The following is a 19,234-nucleotide window of genomic DNA, read 5'->3' as shown; positions in this document are numbered from 1 at the left end:
AGGACTGAAAATTTGCACATTTGGGGCAGGAGGACGGAAAATTTGTACATTTTGATTTTAGGGTTGAAATTACTGTTTGAGAAATGTGTAAATGTTTTGTGTGTGGGGAGGGGACCGTTCATGGTGTATTCTCCATCCCACCCCCCAGCAAATTCTTCAGTGCCATCCTTTCACCTTTGTGCCTCTGCTTCTCTGCCATCTTAGGCATTTACAATTTACGAAGTGGGTATGATTACATCATAATGATATATAGCCAATAAGAATTATCCACAAGCCAATTTCACTTGAGGGAAACTAAGCCAGTTTTGAATGGAAGGAATGCTTTCTAGATTGGTCACATGGGTGATCTTGACCAATCAAGAATCACTGTGGACAAACAAAGTCCACTGTGGATATCATTTCCTGGACAAGGGAACACTTTTGCCTCCTTTTCAATTAATCCACAACAAATTGTTGAAAGACTGGGTCCTTTTAGAAGATGCTGAAAATGTTCGGAAAAGCCACCCTCTCATTTCAGCTTAATTCTGCCCATGCAGAGGCAAAGAATTAGAATCTCGAAGAAGAAAGCTAAATGGAAGAAGCTGCAATTAATAAACTGCAACCCAGCTACTAGCGGAAAATGTTCATCATCAGACTTTGACAATGTGGAAGTGCAGGGCGTTTATTTCATAGGTAGGTGGCTAAGGAGTGAAGCGAGTGAACTCAAGGGAAATTTCGAGCCAGTCTAACAGAAAAACACACATTACCGACACAAGTGACTCGAGATTTCCCTGGCGAGATGAAATCTAAGGAAGGCTTTGTCACTCTTCATGTTCTTTATTGTGAATCAGATCAGAAAGAGCGAATGCTACAGGGTGCAGATAAACCGCTGACACTTCACACCCTGGAGTGGCTTGGGGTTGGTATGCTGTCATAATCGTCTGAGTAGGTCTGGTACTGGTCCGTGAGAAGCGGCTGATGAAGATCATCTTTGTTTCTCCTGGCACGGACGATGCAAGTGGCAGCACCGAATATAATTGCAACCAGGATCAAGGCAGTGACAATGGCAATAGTGATGATTTCCGTGACTTGGAGAGCCCGAGCTAGAAAGAAGCAGAAGGAAGGGCACACAGGGTTAAAGTCTTGAGTGATGTAGACACGGGAGGGCCGGGGGGGGGTCATGACCCTGGTGCAGATTTGGAAAGGGCGTGAGGGGGCCTGGTGTGAGGGGCACTTGGGCTGGGCCTTCAGCCAGTGTGGTGTAGTGGTTAAGAGCGGTAGACTCCTAATCTGGGGAACCGGGTTCGCGTCTCCGCTTCTCCACATGCAGCTGCTGGGTGACCTTGGGCTAGTCACACTTCTCTGAAGTCTCTCAGCCCCACTCACCTCATAGAGTGTTTGTTGTGGGGGAGGAAGGGAAAGGAGATTGTTAGCCGCTTTGAGACACTTTGGGTAGTGATAAAGCTGGATATAAAATCCAAACTCTCCTCCTCCTCCTCCTCCTCCTCCTCCTCCTCCTCCTCCTCCTCCCCCTCCTCTTCTGGGCTGTGGCTGGCAAAGGGACACTGCACATGCCCCTGGGCCGGCCAAGGGGGAGGGTGCCACTGCCCCCCACCAAGGAGAGGTAAGAGGCTCTGGCAGCCACTGCCTCCTTTGCAAATGGGGTGCCTCAGTCCTCAGATCTGCCCTCATCGAGGGGCCATTTGGAGCCTCTTCCTCCCTCTGCTCCGCTCCCCTCCCCTCATCCGCCGCTGACTCAGACCGCATGCCTGGGATGCCGAGAATCCACTGGATGTAGATAAAAGTCTAATCCATTTGAATATTCTTCTTATGGATAATACCAAGTCCCAGTCATTTCAAGTTGCTGGTGATTGCAACTTTAAAAATGTTTTATGCACTTATTTCTTTTACTTTAACTCATTGTAATATTCTTAATAAAATTAATAATAATAATAATAATATAATAATAATAATAATAATAATAATAAGTACTTCTTTCTGTCTAATACGAAGTTCCACAGCAATTCAAGAGCTGTGTGATGGTGGGTCTCTGAGAGACTTAATTCAAGTCATGCAACCTGAATTCATTCCTCTTTAAATCAGAATGGGGAAACATCTTTTAAAATAGACTATCATTAGGCTATGTATTCAGAATTTGTGCATTAATGTAGCCAAACTGACCTTCCTTACAAAACAGAATAAATTATCTCTAAATTGTAAACGTGGGGACAGAAAGCATGGGCAAACTAAGGAGCCAATCTACTACTCTGATAGTGTCTTTTTGGATCATTTAGTTTTCCTATACTAGGTAAGGAGATTGCACTTGTTTTTTATTGCTTTGTTTGCTCCATCGACTCAGTTGTTGAATCCTGAATATTCAGTGTGCATTTCCCACTCAATGTTTCTTTGTTCATTGAAGGTGAAGCAAACTACGTAGATTGAAAAAAATCTGGGCTTCGAATTAGATACAGTTCAAGTTTAAGCAGCTGTGGAAAGGAGCACAGCCCTTAATAGCTATTTCATGCACAGAATATTTGTAAATAGTAAATCAACGTTTGAACCACTTGAACAGAAAAGAAGAAAGAGTTATGTAATGAAAAGGAGAGGCTGAATAACTTACTTGGCCACTGAACTTCATAACTGTATCCCAGATTTCCTGGTGCTGTAACAAACATCTCATTGTTGGCCACGGGGGGCCAGAATGGTACCATGTTGTACCGTCTGTTATGTCCAATGGGGGCATTCTCTAGTGGGTAGATCGAGATATCTAAAGGGGGGAAAATGTTTTGCTTGTTCAGTTTCAGGAACTTGGTAAAGATAATAACATTAACACATGGAGCCTTTGTGGCCAGTCCCAGATTACAAAAAATAAGGGTGCCTCCAGACTGTCAATATTTTGCAACAGGGATTTTACACTGTTTGGTATAGCCTTTTCAACCCGACCCATCAAGGGTTAACTCAGACTCCGTGTTGACTGACTGGACATTCCAGGAGGGGAGGGGAATGGTTGAATGTTTAAAGAGAAGGGAGAGCCATTTTGTCAGTTGAGAGGGCGCTGGGGAGCGGGAGTGTGAAGGTGGTTGAAAAGAAGTTCTAGGAGAGTAGGTTTAGGTTAGGTTGTCCAGTGTTTCTCAACCTTTTTTGGGCCACTGCACACTTGTTCCATGAAAAAAATCATGAGGCACACCACCATTAAAAAAGTTAAAAAATTTAACTCTGTGCCGCCCTATATTACAATTATGACTGTAAGAAACACTTGCCAAATATTGCATTCTGGTGGGTCAGTGATGCGTATTGGCGGCCGCCAGGCTCGTTTGCATTGAGCTTTGGGAAAGAGGAGGAGAAATATTGCTTTCCGGCGGGTTAGTGTTGAATATTGGCGGCCGCCAGGCACGTGACAATGCAAATCGCCCTTCTCGTCACCGCACGTCGCGGCACACCAGCTAGCGTCTCGCGGCACACTAGTGTGCCGCGGAACAGCGGTTGAGAAACGCTGAGGTAGTTGATAGGTTATCTAGTACACGAGTAACAAAGTTATGACTGTTGAAACTAAGCTTGTACAAAGGAAACCTTAAAGCAACCATTACGTTCTTGAGCAATAAAATTTCCAGTGTTAAAGTGCCAATTAGAAAATCGTCTGTGTTATTTTTCCAGCCAAGGTACATGAAAACTCATTCAGGAGGGCATCCATTAAAAAGACAACACTTCCTTCGACAGTTAGTTTGTATCTTTGAGGTGCACCAGGAGGGCGAGCCAGGCAGACAGACCCACCCAGGGTGTCATAAAGTTACCTCAGGGGAGAGGCAAGCTTTTACAGAAAGGGATTTCTAGAGGCAGAACTCCCAATACTGTGGACACAAGGGATAGTCTCAGATATAGCCCTGAACTTTAAAAGGTACCTGGCCACGTTTGCGCTGGAAGAGGACTCATCAGAAAAAGAGAAGAAAAAGAATAAAACCCTCGAGTGCATGAGGGAATACAGGATAGGCTAAAGGGAACAATAGGGGGAGGCTCAGTTTACCCCAGATCATCCCTGTTAGTTCTTCAATTAAGTGAGAGGTAGAATAAATAAGACGGAAGCAAGGGCTATTTGCTGAGACCATTCATGAGTGCCATCAGAAGTACATTGGCACCCATACCGGTAGGTGATGGGTTGGTGACCCTTCTCCCTGAGGCTTCCGTGTCAGGTGACCAACAAATGTAATAAATAAGCAATCTGGGACATCCTTGCAGGGGACACCAGTGATGTCATCCTAGCCTCACAGAAGCAGAGAGAGGGCTCATGCTCAACATTTTCCTGTGACTTTTCATTGTAGGAGGTGCAGGAGGAGATCAGCAAAGGTGGACAAGCAATCGGTCAATTATGTTTATCCACCAACAATTGCCTTCCCTGATAAGCTTCTGAGCACCCTCAGAGTCAACCCCTGAAAATGCAGCTGAAAAACATACTCTTGAAGCCTTGTATGTTTGCTTCTTCTCTGTTCTCCTTCCTTTTGCTCTTTCTTTGCCCAGAAACCCAGAGAGACTGGCTGCCTCCTGCCATGCCATCTGCTTTTCTTTTGTATTTGTTAGGGGAACATGACACAAACTTATGTGATTTTACAGCAGTAACAAACAGCTCTTTTTGAACTTGCCAGAATTGCCACTTGACTTATTGTAAGACACACACAAAAATGGCTAGAAGATTTTTAAAGACCATATGCAAATATAACAGCAAGTACATTGTTTGGCTTATCCCCCCCCTTCTTTGTTTGCAAGAGAGGTACCCCGTTTTCCTGAAAATAAGACATAAACCATAAAATAAGCTGTAGCAGGATTTCTAAGCATTTGCGCAATATAAGCCATACCCCCAAAATAAGACATAGTGATAGGCGCAGTTCTGGAGGTCGCCAAGGAAGAGGCGAGGCCAGACGTGTAATAAAATATAATACATCCCCTGAAAATAAGCCATAGTGTGTCTTCTTGAGGAAAAAATAAATATAAGACAGTGTATTGTTTTTGAGGAAACATGGTAGAGAATGAAGGACAGCAGTGTGTGATTTGTGAATTTATGCGATTAGAAAAGAGTATGTAACTATTTCTACTGTTCTGGTCAACTGACCTGGGAAAACTCCATTAAGATCTTGTGATCCCTGGGTGTAATTTATCCTGCATCATCAACCAAGACAATAGCTCCTTCTTTGGCTAAATATTATTCTGCTTCTGGAGAAAGGAGTAAAATGATGTGCTTGTGCCCCTGAGCCCCAAGCCCAGGCCTCTGCAAGGGGATCAAAGCAGCTCCTTTGTGCAAGTGGGGAAGGAAGCCTGTCCTGTGCTTCTCACCCACTTTGCTAAGTGGGACTCGAGTAGTGGGCGAATCGTTCTCTTTGCCTGAAGGTTAAAGAATGGAAATAATGCAAACCACAAGAACTCACCAGGGTTATGCCTTCTCAGCCATTCATCAAAAAGAGCATCGGTGAATGTGTGCAGGAGGACAAAAATGGGATCATTTGGGGACAAATGGGTTTGCCCTCCAGTGCCGTTCAAGAACAGATGGGCCAGATTGTGAAGGCTACGTACAGCTGGATTGTACTTCCCCGAAGGGTCACTGTAACCTGCGCGTAAGAATAAAGAAGAGGTGTAAATCGGAAACAGCAGTGAGCTTAAAGCAGCTGGTAATAATTCAGTTTGCCATGATTTTGGACCACTCTCTTGACTTCTTTAGGGAAATGGCATTGCTCCGTGCATATCACAGACTCTTCACAATTGCTATTTCCTCAAGACACTCAACTTTGAGATTAAATAACGATACTATACAAATACAAAGTGATTTGCTTGCTCGTGGGTTTGTTGCGCAAGCAAAGTGGAATGTTGCACGTTGGTGGTGAAAGACAAACACAAATCTGTCTTGCATCAAGCTACAGCGGCAGCTTCTGGGTCGGAATGGCAGCAAACATAATTGAAACCACCACGTGCATTTTCTAACCGCCGACACAAGTGTCAAGATGTTCTTATGTATCCTAACGGGCCAGCTGTTCCTCCCGCTCCCCACATGTCTTTTCCTGAATGGCTGCCAGCAGATTGACTTTGGAGAAGGACCTTCTGCTTCAGGGAGCCCAGAAATTCTCAGCGCTGATTCTCCAGCTCACCTCTAAACAAATTCTTGTAATGTCAGAATCTTGGTCATCAGAAGAACTGAAATAATTAGGTGGGGAATATTCTACCTTCTTCTGCAGCGAGGCCAAAAGCTCAAAGTGGCCTGAATACAATTAGATGTTAAACACTGCATTGGCTTTATATTTAAACAGATATAATACAGTGGTACCTCTACTTACGAATTTAATGCGTTCCAAACGCACATTCGTAAGTCGAAAAAAATTGTAAGTCGAATCCCATAGGAATGCATTGGGAGAAAAAATTCATAAGTCGAAGCAACCCTATCTAAAAATTCATAAGTAGAAAAAATCCTATCTAAACCACATCCAAGATGTCGGACGGAGCTCCATTCGTAAGTAGAAACATTCGGAAGTCGAGTTATTTGTTAAGTAGAGGTACCACTGTACAGCAATATTTTCCCATGTATCCCTCTCTGTAAATGTCAGAGGAACATAAGAAACTGACTCACACATGAGTAAGAACCTTGGTCTGGCCAGATCAGTATTATCTAGACAGTATTATCTAATGGATAAACATGATTGCTGCTCTATATACTATTTCCCCCCGCAGCAAACATGTCCTGAAAGATCTGAAACATAAGGCCCTTTGTGTGTGTGTGTGTGTGTGTGTGTTTGTAAGTCAAGGATGTTGAAACTCCTTCGAAAGTATTTGCTAGCAATGAAATTATTTTTTCTGATGGATCAGGGTTTCAGAATGAAAAGCCTTGACTCCTATAAACCAACATTTAGCCATGGGGGGGGGGATACTTGGAGAAATTGGCAATAAAACACTTCATTTGCTCTGTTTTTATTAATTGAGAAAAAAGTGATATGGTAAGTGATTTATGTTTTCTGTTCTTTTCTTTTTTTAAGTGAAGGAATACTCATAATTGATTCAGTGTTGATCACTTGTTCTGCATCTTATGCATTTACAATTTTATGATGTTTTTGCGATCACAATGAAACTGGCGTGATAGTTGGTGGTTTATAAATTTTCTATAAATTAATGAAGGAATGAATGAAATGTACATTATTATAACCTATTCCAGTTTAGGGAAATATAGTAAATGATATAACGGGGGTCTCCATTTCACCCAATCTGACTTCCAGACCTTGAGAATACTTTCCTCACCTAATGATGGGCTTGGTATAAAAAGAGGTGGTTTGCTAAATAGATTCTTTCTCTTGCAAAATAATTTGACTCGTTTTCACCCCGCGCAAACTCGGTGAGTGTGGCGAGCTCCATGTCCCTCTGGTTTCAGATCTTTTATTTGAGAATTACTTGCCTTCCACTGTATTACGAAAGCTGTCTGTTGAATTTGAATAGAACGGAGGCGTATCGAACAATCCGACTTCTAAGCAAAGAGCAACATCCTGTGGTTCAGGCAGGCGCTGCACCATTGGGCGGGCAACATTTCCAGCAGGGTTTCGTCTAATTGGGCCACCTTCTGTGCCTGGCATATGAAGGAAGGGGAGGGAGTAGAAAGAGGATGAGCTTTGATGTGTTAGCAGACTACAAAGCCTAGGAAAAAGAGGGTCAGACTCAGAGAAAACAGGCAATGTCTTCGGCTTTTGGCTAAGGACCACTCTGTGCACTGCTTGAATCGTTGCAAGGGATTTCTCACTGGCAACACCATCAGATATGCATAAGAGAGCTGTAGCCTTTCTGCCTTGGAAATAGTTCTGCTGCAGTGATAGCTAAGCTATTAATAATCATTGTCAGGTTTCACAGCCAGAGCTACGGCCATGCAAACCTATGTAAGTGACCACAATGATCCCTGCTCAAAAGTTGCAGTCAATTGCAATCTTATATGCACACTTGCCTGGGAATAAGTGGCCCATCCAGTCCAGCATCCTATTCTCAAAGTGGCCAACCAGACACTTGTCTGTCTGTCTGTCTGTCTGTCTGTCTGTCTGTCTGTCTGTCTGTCTGTCTCTCTGCATGTGCATGTAATATGCAGGGGTAGGTTTGGGAGAGGAATGTGTGCAAATTATTCTGCAATGGACTTTGTTGGATCCAACCCACGGTGGTAAAATCAGGTTCTGCTTGGGGTTCTGGGAACTGGTGCTCAAGCAGGGAACCCCCCCCCCCAAACTCCAAAGTCAGTATAGTGTGAGAATTATGCTGACTCTCTACAATGACCAATAAAGGATTTTAGACTCTTTTACTGCTGATTTAAGATGAGCCAAACCATATGTGGAACAATGCCAAGATAATGAACTATCAAAGGCAATTTATCGTCAACTATTTCAAACCCAGGAACCACTTTTAACTCAAATATGTACCTATTTCTTAATAATTTACCACTCCTGTTTTGATCCACCCTGGAACAGTCTGTGACCCACTGATGAATCCCAACCCATCAGTTGAAGACCAGCACCCAAGGCCACCATGTTCCATGGAAGCAAAGTGTATGTATCTGCCAAACATGTTCATTTTTTTTTGCTGCATCAGCTGTAAAACCTATCTAGTCTATCAATACTTGCTTTGATGTGGTAGTCAATTTGGGGGCAGCAAGGTGTGGAAAATAAAGATGGCAGGAAATAGAGCAGGCTAGCACCCTTATGTATCTTGGTGGGTGATGGGCATTTTCTGACACCCATCACACAGAGTTGTGGGAGTCATGGGCAGCATACAAGGTGCCTTTGAGGCTGATCTGCAACACCATGTTAGAGTTGCAGGGCCTCAAGAATGGATGGGACAGGAACTCATCCCTATTGGTTTTAATGATGCAGCTCAGATAAAGAGGAAAGGAGGAACTGTGCCTCTTGCCTTGGGCAGAGGTTGGCTTACTGGCTACAGTTAACTTGATTAGTTTTTGGTGAGCTTCCTGTACTCTTATTTACACTTTGTAAATATAAAACACAACTCTAGCGCAACTGTCCCATTCTCCTGTTAGGGGAGCACAACTGGCTTGGTGACACTCGGAGCAAAGCCTCGGGGTGCAACAGCAGACACCACAACTATTATCTAGAAAGGATCGTGAGTGGCAGGAGGAGTGTTGAATTTTGGCATTGCTGAAACTTGAGGCCCCGAGATCCACCACTGCTTCTGTCTTGCCTCTTCGTTTCCAGTTCTGGTCACCAGGGGAAGAAGATGAGAATATTAGCTCTTTTGGGGGCAGTGGCCTAGCAACAACAAAGTACGCTCAAAGAACCCAGACTTACTGTTGCAAATGGTACCCAACGTGTCGTAGTCTTCAATCTCCTCGCACAAAACACGCCACTGAGAGAAGATTGAGTTTTGGCTTATCAGAGTGGTGTCAAAGTTGCTTCTTGCTCCCATGAGGTCATCTGTGCAAATGTCACAGGTGTTTCTACCTGTTGCGAAGTTCCAGTAGGGGAGGGCAAAGAAAGGATCCTGTAGCATGTCCTGATGAGATGAACAAGAACAACAACAACATCAACAACAACCTGGGTTAATGGTGAGCTGCTCTGGGCTGCAGATAAAAGTCAGCTGGAATCCTGAGCTCGTTAAATCATGACATTTCTTCCTATGATGCCAGTCTAGTAATGTTTCACTATATGGATGGGAATGGGGATGTAGTTCCTTAAAGGGAGACATTTTGGAACGTGTTCACACCTTGACTTGGTAGCATAGCATATGCATCACAGAAAGACCGTTACCTGCATGTCTCTCTCCAACTGTAGTAGATGGTATCTATGCCAGGTGAGAAAAGCTGGTCCTTCGTGGGAGAAATCTATTCCACCAAAGCTCTGCTGCCCTGGTCCAAGGAATGTCTTTCTGACAGAGTAATAATGGGACCACACAAAATAATTATAAATGGACACATTTTCAAATTGTGGTGTATTGCCGTCAGGGCCCAGTATCTCCTCGCGTCTCCTTGTGGCTATCACAATGTCAGGGTGAATGGTATTCTTGGCCTGTTGCAAGGCTCTTAGGAATCGATTCCTTTCTTCATTACTCAGATCCAGAAGGTTTCTTCTGACTAAAGGTTAAAAATACATCATAGTGTGGATTAAAGGGAAATATAAATAGGAAACCAATAATTCATGCCTCTCAGTTGCCAATATAGAAAGGAATATCCATGAAGCCCAAGCCTTCAGAATCAGAACCTGGCTTCTCCGGCATGATGTGATTGTTGTATTTTATTCAGGAATAAATGCAGGAGTTAAATCCAAAGATTTCTCTTATTCTTCCATTATGGATTTCAAGATTTGGGAATTGGAACTCTAAGAAGAGATGGAGATTCCGTTGCGAAAGCAAATAGTAACCTCTGATGATCTATAATCTATAATCTTTCAAGGACAGTGTCCATATTTACACTATGGAGCTTCGTTCCTATCCAGGAATTACTTTAAGCAGACTGTAGGAACCAGGCACATGTCAAACATTTGTTTAGTGCACACACAAATTTCGCCACGATTCCTCTGCTGATGTGGACTATGGGTAGATACAGAAAGTCTCTTTCTGCACACATAACTTAACACCGGAATCCTTTTTTGCTGGCAATTCAAACAGAAACAAACACAGGTATGGATGTCTTGAGTAGCAGAACGTTACATAAATATGGCTAGCACATAACTCTTGGTCATTCACAGTGCAGATGGTGCAGATGTGCATTTGCCAGTATCAGTAGATTTCTATGTATGACAGACCACACAGCTGTTTCCTCCCCAGGTTATTAGTGTGTTTGTATCCTGCGAGCCAGAATTTATTAATTTTACAGGAGTTCAAAAGACATGGGACACTTAAAGGTTTTCTTTCACACTGTCCAGCCACCAGGTGTTACACATGCATAATATGAACCAGCCCTAAATGCTGGCTTTTGTTACGATAATATAACGGTTTGAGCTAGAGAAAAACAATCAATCAAGTTTAATTGCAATAAATACCACTTACCCATAACTAGTGGCAGCGACTGTGGCCTGGTGTGGTTGCTGGAGAACGAGGGAGGGCTGCATTGGCCTCAGTCGGCTACAGCAGTTGGCAGGATCGCCCACCCAAATTTTAAATTTGGTTGGGTCAGTTAGGGTCCTGGTGAGTGGGTGGTGCTCTGGTGGTGGACCTGGCAGGGCCAGTCTTCTGTGGGTTCCGCCAGGCAGGCATAAAAGCTGGCTGCACTTCCAGCACATCTGGGATATATTGCACCTCAGTGCAAAATATCTATTCAGAAATCATAGAATTGTAGAGCTTGAAGGGACCCAAGGGTCATCTAGTCATCTGCAATGCAGATATCTCAGTTAAAGCATCTATGACAGATGGCCAACCAACCTTTGCTTAAAAACCTCCAAGGACGGAGAGATCAAAAGAACATACCACACACATTGCTGTTGTACATGTGAATTTGGGAACTGCAATCTTTTTACTATATCTCTCAGGGGCCTTTTTTCAGCCGGAGCTCACCAGGTATCTCTCAGGTGGGCACCATTGCCATCTTAAGAGAACAAGGGAGGTGTTCATGGTGAGTTAAGGCACCTCTTTTGCCAGAAAAAATATCACTGATGTCTCTAATGCTGGGAACAACAAGATAATGGGGCATCTCTGCCCTCTTCTTAAAATCATTCCATTGGAATAGTGTAGCATCTCTTACTGACGTCTTCCCTGAACCCCCCCCCCTCAGATTGAAATAATACCTGTTGCTGTCACTCCTTCAAGGTGAACTCTTGGTGAAGGTGGTAAACCTACCTGGCATTCCAAATAGCACCCCATTTCATTACTGAATTCTAAATTTGTAGATGACACCAAACTAGGAGGGGGTAGCTAATGCTGCAGATGACAGAATCAGGATTCAAGATGATTTTAACAGATTGAAGATTCCAACTCAAACATGAGGAAGACCTTTCTGATGGTAAGAGCTGTTTGACAGTGGAACGGACTCTCTCGGACAGTGGTCAGTGGACTCTCCTTCCTTGGAGGTTTTTAAGCAGAGGTTAGGTGGCCATCTGTCATGGATGCTTTAGTTGAGATTCCTAAAGAAGTTGGAGTTCTTGATTGGAGCAGACACAGAAAATTTGTAAAAGGGCAAGAACTCTGGCCACAGAAGTAAAATAGTGCTGGGTTAATAGTTCAAATGATTCATAAAATAAAATAAAATTCAAGAAGTCTCTTAGGATAGATTTATTTCTTGAAGTTTATACACCAGGTGAAGTTTATATGCCAGGACAGAGACCTGTTTTGAAAATTCTTCTTCAACAAATAGCCTTAAAGTCAATGTATACTGGTAGTTTCGAGTTCACCTGGTGTATAAACTTCAAGAAATAAATCTATCCTAAGAGACTTCTTGAAAAATTTGAATCATTTGAACTATTAATCCAGCACTATTTTACTTCTGTGGCCAGAGTTCTTGCCCTTTTACAAATTAGCTGAGATTCCTGCATTGTATGGGATTGGACTAGATCACTCTTGGGGTCCCTTCCAACTATTCTATTCTATTCTATTCTATTCTATTCTATTCCCTGTTGTATTTCCTAACCTCATCCCACTCAGGAAGTTTGCTAATACAGAAGGAAGAGAAAGGTGTGGTGCTATTGACCAAAGCAATGAATTTGGCCCCACAATTGCCAATCTAGTCATTATAATGCATACCTTTCCAAAAGGTTGTTTATGTTATTTGTAATTCTTTCATATTCTGATTTAAGTTGCAAATCCAACACCCACTTGCCTAGGTGTAAGATATACTAAAGACAATAAGACTTAATTCCAAGTAAGGGGGGTATTGCATTCTAAGAGACTGAAAACTTCTGCTGTGAATAAAATCTTTAGAGGCAGAGACGCCAACACATTTGAAATGTGGTGTTATTTTGCTTGCGAGCTCACAGATGTTCTGAAAACTGAATCATTATGGATGATCAATTTTTCAGAGAAATGTCAGCCTAAGTTACTGAAAAGGCTGAAACCACCAGAAAAGAGGGGCACCTCTGTTCCAAAACACACAAATATGCTCCCTTTCTTGTTATTGCCTTTACCTATTTGTGTCTGCTGATCACAGGCAGGTCCGCTCCAGCCAGCTCGACAGGCTCCACAGTTGTATCCAGAGAAGTTCCGGTTGCACTGGCAGGTTCGGTTGAAGAAGCGTAGAGGCCATTGTTCACGGTCATCTCGCCCATCGTGCATGTACTGGGGTCCATGGGGTCTGGAATCGGCTGTCACTTGTACACACTGCCCCCTTCCAGAAGATGACCCACACCTGTCTGAACCAGGAACCACCACTGGAGACAGGTCTGGGCAGCATTCCCCTCTTGTCAGCGCATCAACAGTAGCACATTGCCTGGGGAACTGAGCACTAATTTCTCCGAGCAGGGCAAAGAGAAGTAATATGGATAGATGCATAGCGATGGTCCAAATTCAACAATAAAAACAGTGAATGGATCTAAGTCAGTGTCCTTTCTTGTGAGCCAAGATGCAGTGAATTCACTTCCTTTCCATATAGTGATGAAAACTCTAAAATGGAAGAAACAAAAATGAAAGAGGGCATTGAAATGCTGTAGAGCAGGTATCTTCAAGCTTTTCAGACCCACGACCCACTTTTCACCCATACATTTGGGGGCCCATTTCTTAATCTTTTGCCCTATATTTGCTTGGTGTAGACGATGTTCCTTCACAAATGGAAATAAACCTCCTTATTTGCTTTTGAGGGTTTGCATTTTAGAGGGAGAGTTTAGCGCAATTGTCTATTGGATCGCTGCATCGTCGTCATCAATCATAATAATCATAAGCAGCAATCAGTGTCACTCCTTCGGAGTACTTACACAGCATGTCCCTCACCGGATGTATAAACTAATCCCGTTTACCTGGGAGTAAGCCCCTGCAAAATCAGTAGGACTCATTTCTGAGTATACAAGGATTGCAGTTTAAATTGCTTCATACGAGAACCATTTTAATCCAGCTATTTCTGTCCACATCCCTCTAACTTCAACCCTTTGCTCAACCAGAACAATTATGGGTTTCCCATTCAGGAAAGTGGGGACGTTTTCCACACACTGATTATTAGAATGCTCCAGTCAGGCAGCTGCTTGCAAGAGATCATTCTGAATTCCTGCTTTAGCAGACGCATCTCCAAACTGCCCTCCATCCCCAAATCCCACAAATCTGTTCCTATACACACCAGCATTTTATCACTTTGTTGACAACAAAACAATCTTAATACATACTTTTTCCAGAAGATCTCTCTGCTTTGTTATCTTCTTTATTAGTTAATTGTTTCTTCTTCTTCTTGGCTGATTGTACTTTTAGGTTGCCGTTCTTGCTGCAGCTGCTGCCCTAAACCAAGCCGAACTACTTTGTTTTGGATTTCTGTCTGCTTTCTAATCCCGGCCTTGCCAACAATTTGGTTTGGCGTGACCCTCTCTCTCTCTCTCTTTCTTGCTCCTCTTAATTCCTTTCTACTTCAATGAGCTTCCCCGGATAAGTACTCTGGCAGCACATGATTCCTTTCATGCGGATCTCCTTGTGATTTTACACGTTTTAGGAAAGGTCAGGGGCAAGTAATTGCAATGAAAACAGAGAGCCCACAACCAAAGAAGCTTTCTTTATTCTGTGTGTGAAGGAAGGGCCACAAGGAGATTTTTTTTTGGGGGGGGGGAGGGAAAATGAAGCAAAGGCATATCACACACCACAGAAGGAGGAAGGAGCTATTTGGAAAACAAAGACCTTCAATTGCACACAAGGAGCCAAATCCTCTGAAGTCAACTGCTTTCTAGTGATGCCACAACCAACTCTTCTATATTCGATCAGCACATGGCCAATAGTCCCAACAAGCATGTTGGCCAACAAGTCAGATGTGATGGCCAATAAATAAATACGTAAGTAAGTAAGTAAGTAAGTAAGTAAGTAAGTAAGTAAGTACAGTGGTACCTCTACTTACAAATAACTCTACTTATGAATGTTTCTACTTACGAACAGAGCTCCGTCCGCCATCTTGGATGCGGTTTAGATAGGATTTTTTTCTACTTACGAATTTTTATATAGGGTTGCTTCGACTTACAAATTTTTTCTCCCAATGCATTCCTATGGGATTCGACTTACAATTTTTTTCGACTTACAAATGTGTGTTTGGAACGCATTAAATTTGTAAGTAGAGGTACCACTGTAAGTAAATAAGTATTCGACAAATATTAGGCATGGGTCAAATATCTCTCACATGTAGAGTTACATTAACAGGGGCAGCGGGGCGAGCCTCCTGCAAGGGGCCTTCTTGTCACCCCCATCAGAGATGGTACCCGAGGCAGATGCCCCCCCGCCCCTTCCTCCATCACTGTGTATGGAGTCCACTTCCAACTGGTTCCTTGCTTGCTGGTTTCATCCACCTGCCAGCTAGACCAACTGCCCTGCTGCCCTGCCTCAGCTGCCACTGTGCTGGTCGTGGGGGCTCCTGATTGTGCCCCCTCAAAATATGTATACGGGGCCATGTATACATACAAAATATGTATACACGCCCCCACCCCCATGCTATGCCTCTACATATACTGAAATCAAGCCAATCGGGGGGGAAAGGAAAGGCAGATAAAATCTAGCATGTTCATCTTTCTGGGCTCTTTATGGTGCACTAAGATAAGAAGTTCAGAGAACTGCAGAGAAGTGTAATCTCATGCCCAGGTAATGGAGCATAAATCATCTGGTCCCGTTTGCTTTTCAGGTGAATCTTGTGCATTTCCCTCTGACTGCATCCTCTTGGACTCAGGAGAAGGAGTACGAATGGGCATCACTGATGTGGGCAAGGGGTGCCTAGCGCTGGTCCTAGCATTTGTACCTGTGAGTTGAACAAGATGTGGAATCATACAGTTGGAAGAAGATGAAGAAGAGTTTGGATTTGATATCCTGCTTTATCACTACCCGAAGGAGTCTCAAAGTGGCTAACATTCTCCTTTCCCTTCCTCCCCCACAAAAAACACTCTATGAGGTGAGTGAGTCTGAGAGACTTCAGAGAAGTGTGACTAGCCCAAGGTCACCCAGCAGCTGCATATGGTGGAGCGGAGACGCGAACCCGGTTCCCCAGATTACGAGTCTACCGCTCTTAACCACTACACCACACTGGCTCTGGAAGAAACTTGGAAGTTGGAAGAAACTTTAAGGGTTATATAGTTATATAGTCCAGCTGCTGGCCGATGCTCTTGAACCTGTAAGGAAGGACAGTCAACCTCTTTCTAAAGCAGCCTGTTCTATTGTCAAACAGTCTTTGCCAGGAAGTTCTTCCTAATAGTCAAAGGGCGATTTCCACCATGCATGTAAAGTACACCCATTGCACTTTTGAAACAGATGACTTATACCAAAGAATCAGGGGAACTGTCATTTCATTTCCACCTCACAGAATTGTATACTTAACAAAGTACAGTTTCCAGGTGTTTTTTGGGGTGTGTGTGTGTGTGTCAGGTTTTGTGCTTTGAATGTGCACTGGATATTTTTTAAATGTATGGTGTAGATCTGACCTAACATTTCCTTTCTTGTCAATTGAAGCCATTTGTTTTGGCCCTCCTGTCTGGAGCAACAGAAAATAATTTTTGCTCCATTATCTGTGTAACTGCCCTTCTCAAATTTGAAGATGACTATCATAGCACTTTGGAATCATCTCTTGCCCAGGCTAAATATGCCAACTCGTTCAACTTCTCCTCGTAGGACTTGATTGCCAAGCTCTTCCCAAATTTTGGCACCCTCCTCCAAATATGTCTGAGTTTGTTCAAGTCTTTTAAAAATGTAGTGCTCAGAAATGGGTTTTATGCATCATTTCTAACAGTGTCTTCTTAAGTCAATAAATATCACATTTCACTTAGCCATGAAGTACCTGAGAATTCATTCCGGCAGGCACACTGTCTTTAAGGAGATGTTCACTTCTGATCTGGTGGCGGCAAATCAAGACCGCTTTCAATTTTATGACACCTTATCATTGCTCTGTTACACTGAGAGGGCATGAAGGCCTTTCCAGTTGAATTCTCCTGCTCCTCAGGTACGAAACTGTGGCGGTTAGTATAAGTGCCACTATTCTTAAGAAGCTGTGCTTTCTGAATGGCAATACTGAGATTCTTGGGTGTTACATCTTCTACTCCTGATACTACAGTTATTGCAAATAAAGTGCTGTGTCGACATAGTTTGTGATAGTTCGATAGGCAGTGCTTTTTTTCTGGGGGTACACAGGGGTACGTATACCCCTAAAGAATATTTTGTGAATCTAAGTTTGGCCTCATTGAGGGGCAGTATTTCAATATGAAATACGACTAAACAACAACAATTTCAATATGAGTAGGAAAATGAGAGTACCCCTAAACATTTTTTAAGGGGGGAAAAAGCACTGTCGATAGGCACCTATTAGTTGATGCCCGTGGTAGCATCATAACTTGTTGTTTAGTCATGTCTGACTCTTCGTGACCCCATGGACCATAGCACGCCAGGCACTCCCGTCTTGCACTGCCTCCCACAGTTTGGTCAAACTCATGTTCGTAGCTTCGAGAACACTGTCCAACCATCTCGTCCTCTGTCGTCCCCTTCTCCTAGTGCCCTCAATCTTTCCCAACACTAGAGTCTCCTCCAGCACCATAATTCAAAAGCATCAATTCTTTGGCGATCAGCCTTCTTTATGGTCCAGCTCTCACTTCCATACATCACTACTGGCAAAACCATAGCTTTAACTATATGGACCTTTGTAGGCAAGGTGATGTCTCTGCTTTTTAAGATGCTGTCTAGGTTTGTCATTGCTTTTCTCCCAAGAAGCAGGCGTCTTTTAATTTCGTGACTGCTGTCACCATCTGCAGTGATCAAGGAGCCCAAGAAAGTAAAATCTCTCACTGCCTCCATTTCTTCCCCTTCTATTTGCCAGGAGGTGATGGGACCAGTGGCCATGATCTTGGTTTTTTTGATGTTGAGCTTCAGACCATATTTTGTGCTCTCCTCTTTCACCCTCATTAAAAGGTTCTTTAATTCCTCCTCACTTTCTGCCATCAAGGTTGTGTCATCTGCATATCTGAGGTCATAACTACCAGAACACAAATTCTATCTAGCTTACACTGGCATGTTTTTATATGTGCTGGAAGCCATACATATATGTGGCTGGGTAAACCCACCCAGATGGGTGGGGAACAACAGCAGCAGCAGCAGCAGCAGCAGCAGCAGCAGCAGCAGCAACGACGACGACAACAACAACAATTTCCCCACTTCACTTTTTCTCTTTTTGATGTTTGTATTCTCTTCTTTTATAATTTGAATTAATAGCTTTCGGCTCACCTTTTCCTGAACCTTTTCCTGACTATTGCCTTATCCACCCCATTTTTATTTATTTATTACAAGGTGATTTGGTGTCTAGTTCCTCTTTCAGCGGTAGGTATTAAACCTAATAAAGCAGTCGGGGTGGGGGTGGGGGTTATAAGGTCTGGAAATGCCCTAAATTTAAAATCTGAATAGGGATTTTTCAAAGCATGCAACAGCTTCTGATCTTTGCTAGAGGTTATAGGCTTCTGGTTTCTTTGAAAATTCCAGCTTTCAAAAGGGCACCAGTTAACAGTTCTGAGATTACAGAACCGATAGCTCATTCACAATGCCCCAGTTTTTCAAACAAAGGCTTTATTTAGAATCTGTTCTCAGCCACTGTATGGCAGAGGAAGAGGCATATGATTAAAATAACATCCCCTTTCTTCATTCTGAGCTGATCTGCCACGGGCAACAGGGTGATGGTTTGCTAGTGATCTGCACAAGACTAGATCTTCAGTAGGGCAACTACTGCCAAGTGTTTCATGAAAGAAAAGGTGCTTCCAGCTATTTTCTAACTATCCTGAAATTACCTTGGGTTGGGCCAACATGGCAGCTTCTATCTTGCGCAATGGCTTGGGGGCTCTTGTCTACATGAGGGCCAGGAGACGTGCTTGTGATATAGGAGAAGGCACATGAGGTACCCTAGAAAACTAAACATTTTCAGAGATGGCAATCTTATGTTTGGAAGCTCACAGCTGAACCACCCCTTGCTTTTCTGCTTGTAATAGAGTTACCTGCAATATAACTGGCTGAGTGATGAGGAACAGGAAAGCTTGGGGAATCTTAGCTGGAGATATGAAACGGGCTCTTGAATTTGCTGGAATAAAGTGCTTCTGGGAAGCATACACAGAGTCAGTACTTCCTCTTTATTATTTTCGTAGAGGCCTCGGTATAAGCATGCAACTGGGGCCAATGCAAGTCA

The 19,234-nt window shown here is 43.3% G+C and overlaps 1 protein-coding gene across 1 annotated transcript; it reads right to left on the bottom strand.

Annotated features, from left to right (window-relative positions):
• Positions 1 to 796: 796 nt before the first annotated feature.
• On the bottom strand, positions 797 to 14,510 carry TYRP1 (tyrosinase related protein 1). Its single transcript, XM_035097391.2, has 8 exons — positions 14,229 to 14,510; positions 13,044 to 13,518; positions 9,741 to 10,063; positions 9,282 to 9,486; positions 7,400 to 7,567; positions 5,394 to 5,573; positions 2,600 to 2,746; positions 797 to 1,082 (listed from the first exon to the last, which is right to left on the bottom strand). Exons 2-8 carry the CDS (start codon positions 13,405 to 13,407, stop codon positions 877 to 879), a joined length of 1,593 nt encoding a protein of 530 aa, XP_034953282.1. The 5' UTR covers positions 13,408 to 13,518; positions 14,229 to 14,510; the 3' UTR covers positions 797 to 876.
• Between the last annotated feature and the right edge of the window lie 4,724 nt (positions 14,511 to 19,234).

Source organism: Zootoca vivipara, chromosome 16, assembly GCF_963506605.1.
Source record: "Zootoca vivipara chromosome 16, rZooViv1.1, whole genome shotgun sequence".
NCBI lineage: Eukaryota > Metazoa > Chordata > Lepidosauria > Squamata > Lacertidae > Zootoca > Zootoca vivipara.
The sequence above is the reverse complement of the archived record's forward strand: the minus strand, read 5'-3'. Positions and strand labels throughout refer to the sequence as shown.

Coding starts and splice junctions, on each gene's coding strand:
- TYRP1 (XM_035097391.2), bottom strand. CDS start 13,407: ATGCATCTATCCATATTACTTCTCTTTGCCCTGCTCGGAGAAATTAGT. Junction 9,487..9,740: donor AGTTGGAGAGAGACATGCAG/GTAACGGTCTTT, acceptor TCATCTCATCAG/GACATGCTACAGGATCCTTT. Junction 5,574..7,399: donor CTTTCGTAATACAGTGGAAG/GCAAGTAATTCT, acceptor TCTTACGCGCAG/GTTACAGTGACCCTTCGGGG.